At 42.2% G+C, this 14,122-nt stretch overlaps 1 protein-coding gene across 1 annotated transcript in view; it reads left to right on the top strand.

The window, feature by feature from the left end:
• cdh4 (cadherin 4, type 1, R-cadherin (retinal)) overlaps positions 1-3,169 on the top strand; it is a gene marked incomplete at its 3' end in the record, with an annotated part of 176,150 nt that extends 172,981 nt beyond the window's left edge. The window contains exons 15-17 of the mRNA XM_079218426.1: positions 102-241; positions 2,342-2,506; positions 2,963-3,169. Coding sequence (XP_079074552.1) covers positions 102-241; positions 2,342-2,506; positions 2,963-3,169 — 512 coding nt within the window. The remainder of the gene's footprint in view (positions 1-101; positions 242-2,341; positions 2,507-2,962) is intronic.
• Positions 3,170-14,122: the final 10,953 nt, after the last annotated feature.

Here is a 14,122-nt window from a genome sequence, read left to right as displayed (position 1 = left end):
ACCTTCGCACTGTTTGGATCGTTGCGTCAGTACGTATCGTTAAAGTTAGAAAAAGAAACGTAGTTTGTGAGACAAACATCTGCCGTTTCTCTGCTCCACAGGCATGGTTCTGCTGTTCGTGGTGTGGATGAAGCGCAGAGAGAAGGAGCGGCAGGCGAAGCCCCTGCTGATCGACCCCGAGGACGACGTCAGAGACAACATCCTCAAATATGACGAGGAGGGAGGAGGAGAGGAGGACCAGGTATCGTTTGAAGATCATAAATATTTACATCATTCATTATTATAAGACATAAAAGGCTGTCAACCAGCAATGGCATGAATAAAAAAACTAACTATCTTTTGTTGAAAGATGGTATTTACGGACTCTCATGGAAGGTCGGGAATGTATTTACAGATTACATGAGACAACTATTTATATCCCCATACGAGAAACTAGTTTGGTCAACAAGAAACTGAAGAGACACAAGTCAAACTCAATATAAAATCAATCAAATTGATCATTTAATTATGGCGGCAACTAATGATTATTTTAAGTATCTGCAGATTTTTTCATGATTGATAGTGTTTGTGAATGTCAGAAAATAGAGAGACTCATCGTTAATTCCCACAGATCATGGCGATGTATTCAGATCACTCGTTTTATTTAACCATCAAACCCAAAAATATTCAGTTCATATGATCATGCCAAAGACATGCATCAAATCCTCACACTTGAGAGGCTGGAACCAGCGAACGTTTGGCATCTTTGCTTGAGAAAAACAAGTAAAAACTTGGTTATCAAAATAGTCTGTTCATTAATTTTCTGTTGAGTGTTGCAGCTCCACAATTAATAAAGAAAATCTGACTGATCTGAAACAGGACAAATAAAATAGTTGATGAACATGAGATGCAATGCTCAAAAAGAAGAAAATTGTAAAAAATAAAATGTACCATGAGGATTTAGAACGCTTGAATAGCCTTATAGAGAATTAATATATACGTCTTCTTTTTTAAGTGAGTTAGACTTTGGAAAAAGTTTTCCGTGTGCAATCTGCCCTGTGCCCTGCTAGCAAGTGCTGAGGCTGAAATTGCTGCGCGGCTTGAATGCCAAGTACAGTCGGATGTGCAACTATGAAGAGTCCCTTTTTCTGTGTGGAAATAGCTATGGATGTTATAAACCCCCTTACCGCACACCTCCTATCCTCATCTAATAGTGCTCTCGAGATAAAAACAACAATTGTACAGCATTTATGAATACAGATATATATATTATTAATTATGCCATTTTCAATACCTGCTATTTTCCAACACACACACACACACACACACACACACACACACACACACCAGTATATAACGCTGCCGCATGTATATTTTGTCCCTTAATTAAGCACCTGTTGGAGGATTTAGTCAGAGAGGGAGTATATTAATTAGCGCACACACTTTAAGAGCAGTGTGACAGTGCAAAGCTGCAATTTCCTATTTCAGTGTTCGTTGTTCATAATATGAACTTAACCATAGCTTACAGTTCCTATCATCAGTAGTGTTTGATCAAACCCCAGACGCCATCTCTTTCAGTATTTTCCGTATCATTTTAGACTTCCCTGAACATCCTTGTTACTAACGGCAGAACACTAGGAATTGTGGGTAATTCCCTCAAGCAAAGACTGCAGCACTGCAGAATTACAAAAGGGCTGAAAGTCTGTTTGAAAGCCCTGCAGCACCGATGTCTCTGCAGGTCAGCCCTGAGCACTCGCAGACTTAACAGGAATGATCATCAAAGTCTGAGAGTGTGAGAGGACGGCAGCGGGAGCCCGAGGATATGTACCAACTTGGAAACTGGGCTGGATTCAATGCACAATGCATGTCCAGCACTGTATAGAGAGAAAAGGGTTAATGCGTTGGGGTTGAATTGCTCAGTGACCCTAGTGAAAGCTTTAAAGAAGAAGAAAAAACCCATTTGAACTAAAGACAGGGTTCATACACATTTTGGCCAATGGATTTCCATGACTTTCCTATGACTTTAAACCAAATTTCCATGACCAAACATTTTGTGAAATCTCGGTGTATACATGAAAAAGTGTGGAAATGTAATATTTAAACAATTTAACGAGAATAATTTAATGAGAATTCCAACTTTTGGGATTACATTTTTTTTCAAGGACTTTTCCAGGCCTGGAAATAACCATTTTAAAATGCAATGACTTTTCCAGGTTTTCCATGACAGTAAAAACCCTGTAAAGAGCAGTCAGTGAATAAAAACAACTAATTGTTGTAGATTTGGCAAACTTCAAAGTCGATCATTATGTTCACAAGGTTATCTTGATTTTCATTCACCATTCCCTCTATGGCCTTCATCCAGGACTACGACCTGAGCCAGCTGCAGCAGCCTGAGTCTTTAGACCACATCATCAGTAAGCCGGCGGGGGTGCGCCGGGTGGACGAGAGGCCGGTGATTGCCGAGTCACAGTACCCCGTCAGGCCCAGCCTGCCTCACCCTGGAGATATAGGAGACTTCATTAATGATGTAAGTTCAAGAATGGGGGGAGAATGTCTCGGTGTTGCATACTTCCCTTTACTGTTTCCCTGTGTATGCCGGGCAGTACACCTCATTGATGTGCCTCATACAAAGGTTTATGCTCCCGTCAGCAGGGATACTGTTAGAAATATCCCCCCCCCCCGTACACGGCTCAGTGTCGGGCTCTAAAACAGCATTCAGCCCATGATGGAACAGTAAAACCCTAATGGCCGGGGGAGCAAGAAGAGACACGCTTTATTGCAACTTTTAACTGTCTGGCCACCTGAACCTGTGAAAAATCATCATCTCGGTTTTATTGTTGGTGAACAATGACTGGCCTCAATCCAGTGTCGCTGAAAGACCGTCCTGAGAGCACGGAGGTCTCACCCCACCAAACAGGAAATGCTGTGACTGCGGAGAAGAGGTTGTATATCTTTCATTCTTCATCTGTATTCATGTCTGCAGGGTCTGAGGGCAGCAGACAACGACCCCACGGCCCCGCCCTACGACTCCCTGCTGGTGTTCGACTACGAGGGGAGCGGTTCAACCGCCGGATCCGTCAGCTCACTGAACTCCACCAGCTCAGGAGACCAGGACTATGACTACCTCAACGACTGGGGCCCTCGCTTCAAGAAGCTGGCCGATCTCTACGGGGGAGGGGACGATGACTGAGAGCGGCGCCGGGGGGCGGGGCTGGGTGGGGTGGGGCTGCGGAAGGAGGCGGGGTTTCGATTGGATGGATGCTCCCAGGAAGCCAGCAGGGGCCACAAGCGCCACGCAGTCTCCACGGTAGACGTGTGAGGAACAGACCCTTGCATGGGCTGCGTTAGTTTGCTCACAGCAACCGCCGCCCGCAAACATGAAATCCGCTGCAGCGCAACTGTATTCTGGCTTTATATTTCGTAGTGGCGAGTTTCTAATGTGACGTTTTTTTCTTTTCTTCTTTTGGTTGTTCTCTCACCGTGCTGGACCCGGAGCCTTCTGGGGATGAATCAAGGCGGTCGTGAGAGACACGAGTAGTGAATTTGTGCTGATTTGATTTTTTTTGAATGAAAAACCATCTCTTGCTTTAGTCTCACACTGAAGAGAATGTTTTTTTTGTGGGGGGGACGACGCTCTCTGACTCTCTCTTTCACTCTGTCAACTTGAATTTCCTTAGAACAGAAGCACTGTCATTTTATAAAGTGCCTTTTGTGGTGTGTTTTTGTATCAGACTCCTGCTATCTCAGGATCGGTTGCCATTCGTGCGGTGCAGTGGAGGCGCGTTCTCTTGTCCCGTCCCCGCTCCCCCCCGCTCTCCTCAAACCCGCCGCCCTGCCTGTCACTCTCCTCTCCTCCTTCACAGTGGTGCAGATGAAGAACCCCAGCAGCCAGTCCCAGGAGGGAGGGACACAACCAAGGCAGACTCTCGGATATCATAACCCAATGAATTATGGCCTAATAGACGAGCCAGTAACAGTTGCTGTGGGGAAGACAACACTCTTCCCCCAAGGACCTGCTCAGTTTGACTTTCACAAGCATCACCTGTCGACACGCTGACATTGTGTGAGATCATTTTTATACATGTGGGGTTTTTTCTAATTTAGTGGGGAATGCCTGCCTTTCGTCTGTGGACTCACAAGTTTAGGAGCCTTCATGTTGAAATGCTTGCCTGCCCTGTATGGTTTTGTGTTGCTCTCTCCACAGTGTAAAGCTTATGTAAGCATGATCTGAGTCGTCAGACGGTGTAAGACAGTGGAACTTGAAATGACTTGGAACAATCTGAAAAAGATTTTCGTTTCTTTTTTGTCGCCTTGAACATTCCCGTTTTTTATAGGCCAACAAAAAAATTAAAAAGGTGCATGGTTCTTTTAATTTTTTTTCTCCAACTGTTTTACTCAAAGCACTTGTTACTATGTGGTGAGAATGTGAAAATAGTCAGCGGAAACTATATGAGTATACTCTGTATAAAGACACTGAGAAAATAAAAATACTGTAAGATACCTATTTTTGAAGTATTGATGACATAAAAGTTGCTGCTTTTTCTCTAGCTCTTCACTGGGCTGAGGGGATTTTTGGCCCGTTCATTTTTAATATGTGGATATTTTTGTTTCTTTGTCTTCTGTTAAAGCATTATTCCATTTTTTAAAGATGCCTGCTTCGACATGTTTTGTTTCAGTTCTGCTCTGCATTTCTTCTCATGAGATTGTTTTCTAAAAAATGCTTTGTTATACTCCTTTTATATGTGAAAACACAGCCTTCCCCTTTCACTCTCTATTGTCTCTGACGGATGTGTTCCTTCTGTTGGCCTCTGGCCTCGGGACAGAGGAAGGTTCATTAGCCATGCCTGCTGATAGTTGTTCTATTATTCAGTGTCCTGGAATTCTTTTATTCAATCATCTAGATACTGGATGTGTGCTTCAGAAAATAAACAAGACGTGTTTTGAAAATGTGACATCTTTTTTTTTAAAATATATATATATATATATATATATATATATATATATATTCCCTACATTAATCATCGGAGGTGTATGCAGAACTGTGTGACATGGCAAATATAATTGGACTCATAGCTTTAAATTATAATGGGCTGTGTCTTCTTTGGAGAATCATTATTAATTGCAGCTCTGTCTCGACAAGCCTCGAAAAAAAAATGCTGTGTTGGAATTTCTGATATGTGCCACACACACACACACACACACACACACACACACACACACACACACACACACACACACACACACACAGTAGCTCTAAATTACTGCATTTTCACCTTTGTTCATGAAATGATTGGTTTGTATTTTCACACGATGGATGAGCATTGTCTTTTTTTACACTTAAATAGTGTATTTTTAAGCACAAGAGTTATTAGTTTGTAAGTGTTAAGCGAAACAAACTCCCTTTGGAATTACGCAGATAATCTTTGACCCTATTGTTTGGATATGGCTTCATTTTATAATAAAACACCCGCTATCCGTCCTTTTATTGCATCCCAGAAGAGGGAGTATGAGAGGTCAGGAAGTATTTTTGTGTCCATCCCTGTGATTTCAATTAGTCAGCTGAAGCGCCAAAAAACCCACTGGGGACTTAAAAGGATTTAATCCTCTCCGGCTGTGTGTCTATCAATTAGCCACACGATTAATCCCCACGGCGTAATCTCATTAGGTAGAGCGCCTTTAATGAGACACCCAGAGAGAAAGCAGAGAGGCAGGCAGTAAGATGGAGGGAGAAAAATGAGGCGGTGGCGAGATGCAGGTAGGCCGTGTGGAGAGGTGATTAGTAGGATGGAAGAGAGGGTCAGCCGAGAGAGAGAGAGAGAGAGAGAGAGAGGGAGAGGAGGGAGAACCAAGCACGGCAGGGAGTATGCATAACATTTAGAAAATGGTTTGGGGAAAAGTGGCTGAATATGAGGGAGAGAAATAGAGCGCAATTAATCGTGTGTTGTCCACTACGGGAGGGAAAGATTCCTCATCTACTGGAGTGTCCCAGTAATGAGAACATCCGGTAATAAACCTAAGTTAACCTTTGCTGTAGTGAATAGTGAATTCTGCTCTGGACCGGGCACAGCTGTGGGCCTTACTGTAATAAGAGAGCCATCAGAGGTGGGCTCCACTGCTCTGAAATAATAATCAAGTTCATAAAATGTCATCTTGGTCATAGCCAGTCAGCAGATAAGCAGATTAATTTCAGAGAAAGTTTCTTTGATGGGCTTAGCTGGAGTTCACTTGGTTTCCCTGTGGCAGATAGGCCGAGTGGAAGAAGAAAGCACACTTGAGTTGCCCCCTTGATAAATGGCGTATATAGACAGAGCTTTGCTGCTGGCTTCCAGCCAGTGCCTTGTGTGTTGTAAATAAAGTTCTCTTCTTCAAACATGTCCAAGCCTGGCTCTTTTCATTTCCTCGCTATATTGCCAGTGAGTCTCTTGGGCTGTTGCTGGGAAAAAGTCCAATTTGAAAAACACCACCGGATGTTGGTTCTGATGCCGGCTGTGTGATCAACTGTTCCTACTTTAGTGTTGATGTTGCTATTCAGCAAAGGTACCGCCCAGTACGGGCTGGCTCTGCTGCCTGCTTTTCTGCTGACACAACTCGGAGCCTCCTGCTATTTCAGGACTTTAAAACGAGATCAAAGCCACAGAATAAATGTGATGTTCCTGCTGCAAGTGGAGGGGGGGATATCTACTGTTTAACGACCAGCCATTTATGGAGGGCTGGTCCACGGGAGACAATCTGCTATTACCAAGACAGGTTGTTCACATCAGTCAGGTCTGAAACGGTCTGTGCATTATCAAACAGCATTTGAAAAGAGCATTTCCTGCTAATAATGATTGCTTTTCAAAGCGGAGTATCTTATCAATAAAGAGCCTTTTTACTCCCCTACATTTATTCAACAGCTTTAGTTACTGTCAGTGAAGTAAATGCAGCCAGAGAAGTAAGTGAAATAAGGTCTGTGGTTAACTCGAGCTTAAGAGATTCTAATCGTTTGTCCTAAGATACAACGTACGTCAGTAAATACACCTCTTGTGAATTTTGAAGCTTTTAAGTGTTTTGAAAAAGGCGCTCCCTAACAAGTGGCTAAATGAGACAAAGAGTCCTCTGGTCAACTAGTCCGATACCACATTGTGTATATTTTGGCTTTTTACTTCTGCCAATTGCATTCCTGATTCAAAAATCATAAAAGCAAAGTTAATTTGTGAAGATTATTTTGCCGAACAAACGGGTAAATATCATTAACATTCTGTAATTTAATCCAAAATCCAATGCAAAAATCCCATTGGCTTTTTGTCAAGACAACCAGTGTGATGATAACTTCCGGGTCTGGCCCAAGGTTAGAGAATGAAGACGGGACCTGCGCTCTAAATCGCATACTTTTTCTTCGTACTTTTATTACATACTGTGGCTGCCCCTACAAAGTATGTACTGAATAATATGCATTAAATTGGGACATACTACTTCCTAATAACGTTGCACCTTGAACTTTGACCCGGCAAGTGCAAACCAGATTTACGATGCATGTTTTGTACCCCAATGATATGACGGGGAACATCTCCTCTTTTAACTCTCCTTGGGTTGGCCTTAAAAAATACATCAACCCCGCAGCACTCTATTGTTGCGTTGCCTCTAAAACACTGGATTACCAATTGAGCAACACAGGCAACAGCCCTGGAGCCTCACACCTCCAGGGGCCCCAACAAGCCAGGCTCACTGTGTCAGTTAGTTGCACATGAATTAACAAATATCTTTGACTGGTAGGAATTACTTTATTAATGAGGTTTTCCAGTAAGCCATACAAGTGAGTGTGTTTACATGGATATGAGTGTACCATTTATGACCAGATTTTGAATATGGCGTTCATGTGTTTGAGAATGTAAACATCAAAAACCAAACGTGACCAAAAACTGTGATGAGCCGGTGATAACAGGGATACTCATATATATATATATATATATATATATATATATATATATATATATATATATATATATATATATATATATTATGCAGCCCCATTGCAAAAGTAGGGGATTAAGAAAAGTTCATTCCTAATAATATAGTTGGATAAATTACTTATAGGGCAATTAAACTGAAAGTAATGAGGGCTTAAGATAATGTAGCCATATACACAGTAGGATGTAAGTTAGTTGAATAATGAAAATGAGTGGTTCTAAACAATATTGCAGAAGACTAAATCAAAAGTGCAACAATTGTGTCTCCAGTTTCAGCTATTGTGTTTGATTTGTTACTGGAGGTATGAGTCAATGCCACCTGGAGTAATTAGTTGCAGGTTCAGAAAAAGACAGGAGAAAATGGAAAAGGGGAGAGCAGTGAGGACAAAAAAAAGTAAACAGCGGGCAGACAATTGTGTCCACTTGAAAAGGGAGCTGTAGGTCGAGTAATGCTAAATGGAGGAAAAGTTGAGACACCAACAAGCCCTTTTCTGGATTGGATCTCGGTTAATTAGCTAAACCATTGGTGTTTGTTTGCGTGTTTGCACACGCCTGAATTCTATGATGAGGTGAACTGAAATCGGGCAGCAGTGAACCCATAAACTAGTGGACGTCAAGAGGCTAACTGCTTAGCTACAGGCTGCTAATGAAGTGTATTGGTAGCAGCGGCTAGCAGCAGTGTCTTTAAGTTAGCTTGTGTCACTAGCGGATAAGCTCCTTAGTAGTAGTTAAAGGAGTACGTAGTACATACATTTATTTGAACACTTACACAATAAAGGTTTGCACAATCTGCCAAAACACATTTGGATTTGGAAAATATTTGGCAACATCTGGCATTTGATGCCCGTGAATGATGCATCATGGGATTGCCCTTCTAATATTTATTGACATCCTCGACACAAGTACATGAACCCTTTGGCGCTGCCGCAAATGCCGAACAGCTCTCTGGAGACCGAGTTATCTTCACGATTACATGCAAGGGTGTAGTTGGAAATTCAAGCCGTATCCTCGAGCGGAGCAGCTGGTCTGATCAACTGGGTGAAATTCTTCACCTTAGCCACAGGTGAAGTGGCTTCCCTGGGACACTGGCTACATGTCTAAATGGTATGAGATGATTCCTTCACAGCCAAGTTGGTCTCTGGTGTCCTTCAGGGTACAATCAAGCTTCCATTCCCATCTGCCCAACCATTTCCCTCTGTCAGCATCGCTCCAGAAGGACACACCAAAGCTTCAATGAATAATGGATGTGTAGCACACTCATTAGTATGAATAAATAATTGACCACCACACGTGAAACTGAATTAATCTTGTAAATGTATGATGATATTCCAATAACATGACGGGAGGGAATGTCAAATCGGAGTAGCTAGCCATGAGTCCTTTGACAGCAGATTAGTTGCTGCTTGATTCCTCCATTCATGTTTGTGTGTTATGTGTAAAAATGCTTCTCATTTTTTTGTTTTATAGTGATTTTTTTTTTTGGGGGGGGGGGGAGATTATCTGATCCAAAATGTGCAGACATTTCAATTAATGTGGTTCACTCACTATTTGGCTGAACTTGACTTTTTTTGCGATGCTATCTGCCTGACTATGGATGACTAGGTCTGTCTGTTGATCTCCCAGCCAAGACATAGTGTCTCTTTATTAGCTTCACTCCTTCCATTCTTACCTTTACCTTAAGCCCAACTTAAATTCACTCAACTGCAACTCAAGAAAACAGCTTACCACCGTACCAAAAGATCATTTCAACAGTCTCAAAGTCAGTGTAAACCGTCAATATGCTATCCTTTTATTTTGTTATGGTTGTCTATAGTGGTTATTTGCATTAAAAAAACATAATTAAAATGATGAGAGATAAATAATTGGATTTGTATAGAAATATTTACTTCAATGGACTACATTTAACATTTACCTGATGGACATTCACATAAAAAGTGGCAAGTACTCATCAAGATGGATCACTTTGGCGAAGTATCAAGTAAGTCCACTTTAGTTTGAGACGGCTCAAATTGTGTGGAGACAAAAATACAGTTTAGAAAGTAATTTCCCATGATCTTTTAAGGTAAGTGCTGTTACTGCTGCAGGACACTGACACTGTAGGCGATTGGAACTATTGTTTTGTGATTTGGTTATAGATATCGATTATAAAATGGATCTGGCCACTCTGACATGTTTTGCAGAGCATTAATGTAATGTTTAAACGTATATTAAACTTTGTTTAAAACTGTATTTGGCTTTGAAGCCCCCGGTTCCCTGGTTTATCAGTGAAGTGTATGAACTGCACTGCAGGCTGGATTCTCTACTGTGACAAACAGACTGATGGCTGACTCATATGAACAGGAGACCAGACATCTCGAAAAAAAAAGAATCACGAGCGGGCGTCCTGAATCCCAAATTCTGTCCCGTTTGTCCTTGAAAATTAAACTAAACCTGAGTTTTCATTGGTTATAGTCATTAAAGCATGAATACTGATCGCTGTGAAACACGAATACGTTAGCCAAGTGATTGAAAGCTACACAACAACGTATAGCTGTCGTTGAATTAAATCATGTACCATCGCTGAAATGGAGCCCGGTGTCCCAGAACCTGGTGAGCATTCAGCCAAGAAGCAAAAACATTACTGCAACTACCCATGGGTCATTGCTGCTTTTACGAGATCCAAACAAAGTGTTTTGCACGCCCACCCCCAACTCCCCTGTACCCAAATCACCCCAACGTTGCCATGCTAGCATTTAGCTCAAAGCATCGTTGTTCCTATAAGTCCAGCCTGTCAGCCTCACAATGCCAGCAGCATAGCTGTGTAGACTAAAACAAACTCAGCTTGTTTGTTCCTGTGCATGTCACACACCACAGGTGTGTATGCTCAACACATTTAGGTGCCTGTCCCGCCTCACATATAGGAGACGACTGTAAACGGAGATGTTGCTCTCCTGTGGGTTGACGGTGCCATGCTGCTTGACCTAATTCAACTCCATTAAAGAGGCCAATGGGCTATTAACCCCCGCGTCAATACCTCCCAGGTTTAGCCACACTTACAAACCCATTTCAGCAGCAGTCGTAAACACCAGCCTTATTATAGTATCTCCGGGCCAGAGCAGTCTGCCCCCGCCGACCCCATAACGAAAGAGTCCTAAAGTCAGCATTAACCCGGGTGGAATAAGGGCCCACAGGATGCACACAGGAAATGGACTTGCGAGTCGGTGTGGACTAATGAACTGTTGTTGAAGGTTATATTGCAAGGTTTGATTATTCAGGAAAAGACTTAAATTCATTCACTTTAATACCATGATGAATGGTTATAGACTACTGGATTTGTGCATCTTAATGGAGGATAAAGTGCCACATCAGTTCATCCAAATCCCATTCTCACATTCCTTCTTGGAGGGAGTTTTATTCATAAGCTCCAAGCTTAATCAACAATATGCAAAGAGGCGTTAAAAAGGATCAAATTAATTAACTGACTTTTAGTATTGCATTGGTGGGATTACAAATGAAATTTTGAATTCATTGCTTTGCAAAGTAATGTCAATGAAAGAGCGTCACAACCCTCTTATTCATCTTGCTATAGGGGTCTTACCTTTAATAAAGATTTTCATAACCGTCTGATTCATGTGAGTAATGGGGGCAGGGGGAGCTTTCATCAGCCTCCAACCATCATTAAACTTGAGCCCCTCTGTGAGCGTAAACAAGCAAAGAATTTCCGACTGAAGATTTATCGTAACAGCAAGAGGAGCACCCTGCTGAGAAGCACTATCGCAGCAGTCGAATCGCATCTCGGATTCAGACAAAAGCACCCGCAGCTAAGAACAGGCCAGCAGTCACACTCACACACACACTTTAAGGATGGTTTATTACATAATCTCGCCCTGGGGTCAGAAAAGGACAATAATGAATGTAACACATTAATAACCCGCCCCCTTTAAGAAATGCTATGGAAGGAAGCGGTGATGTTACTTCTTTCCTCTTCCCTCTGGCAGGCTCGGGGTGTTTACCCAACACCCTCAGGTGCAGTGACTGAGACGTCGCTAGGCAACCGCACCATCCCTGTTGTTGCTCTGCCTCTGGCACTCAAGTGGGAGCTTATGTGGACTTAACTCTGAAAGAGCAGCAGTGTTGAAGAGTGGAAGGAGGATTACCAGGAAAAATATTGGATTGGGCTGAGGCGCGAGGGTCGAGGCCTAACCGGAGTCACCAGCACCGCCACCAGACAGACGCCGCGAGGGAGCACCAGGCCACGCCAGCTCTGTACTCATGACTGAAAGCCTGGTTTTCATCCAGCTCTGCTCGCTCGCAGCAGCACAATGCTGAGATAGAACTGGCAATCCACGCTGTTTCTCTCTCTCTTTCTTATTCTTTTTGCCAAACAGGAGTGCCCGACAGATTACCTTCGTGGTATGTATCGTCCGGCAGAGCAACGCATGAACACGTGAATGCTTAACTCAACCAAATGTAACCAGATAATATTAACTATACACAAGAACCTGCTGTTTCAGTCCACGTCAGCTACAGGAGTCCTGCAATGGGGTAAAATTGCCACCTTGTGGCTCCACAGATGTACTTTCATTATAGAAAATGAGAGTGTGGCTCATCTCTACTGATGGATCCAAATATATACTTATTGTTCCTCTTTGGTCAACGCCGATACGAAAGCTGCTCCCAATCATTGCAGCATCAGGAAACTGTCCCAGTGGAAGAGCGGCCTAATTATTTCCAGCCCATGGTTGTGGTGAAAGCTCGCAGCTGATCTTGCAGCTGTTGCCAGTGCGCCGTGTGTCGGGCCGATAATGGAGACGGACTTGAACACGACTCCCCAACATAGAACCGCAGATTGTGTGTGTGAGTGTGTCGTTCTCGGTGTGAAAGCTATGTGTTCTGCCCATGGGAGTTGTGCTCCATAGATGCGGACCCAGGGGACACGCTTTGTGTACTACATGCGGCTTTGCAGATGTTAGAGGATTAAGTAGAATTATCTGCGAACAGGTAGAGTGAGAAGGAATTAAAAGGCGTTCAGCTCATTCATGTACAAAGCCTCAGTATCCTCAGAGCCACATGGAGCACACATCCAGATGTTATGATAACGCAATGCTGCCCCCTGGTGGGATGCAAAAACAATGCCATATGTGTTATGACTTCACTGGAATTCTCTCTGGAATCACAAAACCATACCAGTTCCTGTAAAATCATTATTTATTCAAACTATTTCATTTATTTATGCCGGCTGGGTAAATTCTCAATTCTATACAAAACCATGTGTAAACCTTAGGTGTAACATTTACAAATATACAAGAAGATACTCAACCTTCTTGAGTCCGAGGACGCTGTCAGTCACTATTGAAAAAGTAAAAATGTGTGTTGGTGGGCAGCTACAAAAATAGAAATCACTTTCAGGTAGATGTATGTTTGGTATAGCAATACGGGTTAAAAGCTTTCTGAAACCTATCACGTTTTAGAAGTCAATACATGTTAAACTACTTTTAAAAAGAACAATTTAAAAGATAACAAAGAGCAAACCCCTCTTCACTCATTGAAATCTACACACACCCAACAACATATCAAAACTGATTTTAAAACACATCCTATGCAGGTGAATGCATTTTTGTTTTGAATTTAAGCTACATGAAACAACTGACCGACACGTGAAATTAAATAAATATCTAAACATTAATTTAAGCTTGAATTTAGCAAATAAATATGCTTAACAAATAAAGCATAGTGATGGAGATGACGGAGAGAGCGGTTAATTGCTGCAGGGTGGCTATATGGCTTATTCATAGTTAGGAAGGCAACTCAGTAGGTTATACAGTTTGGAGCTCAAACTAAATCAGTTAACAAATCAAAAAATAAAATCTTCAATAATTTTTCAATAAAATTAGTCGGTGGTCTATTAATTCAAATTTGATTTGAAAACAAAACGATTTCCATTGCTGTTAAGTCTAATGAACAAACACATAATCAGAAAATATACTGTACTGAGTGACAGTGCATAATGTACAATAAGCCATTTGTTCATACAGAAACCCTTCCTCATAACACACATACCCCATTACTGCTGCAACAGAGTAAATAGTAATAGTCCATATATGCTCTGAAGCTAAGTAGGCATTATATAAAGAGGGAGGAGTAGAGAGGCCATCCAATATGGTTACTACTGTACTTCAGGTTATCAGGATCTGAAAAGCCTTGAAATGTGCCGAGGC

Source organism: Taurulus bubalis (assembly GCF_910589615.1).
Source record: "Taurulus bubalis genome assembly, chromosome: 5".
Taxonomy (NCBI): Eukaryota; Metazoa; Chordata; class Actinopteri; order Perciformes; family Cottidae; genus Taurulus; species Taurulus bubalis.
The sequence above is the reverse complement of the archived record's forward strand: the minus strand, read 5'-3'. Positions and strand labels throughout refer to the sequence as shown.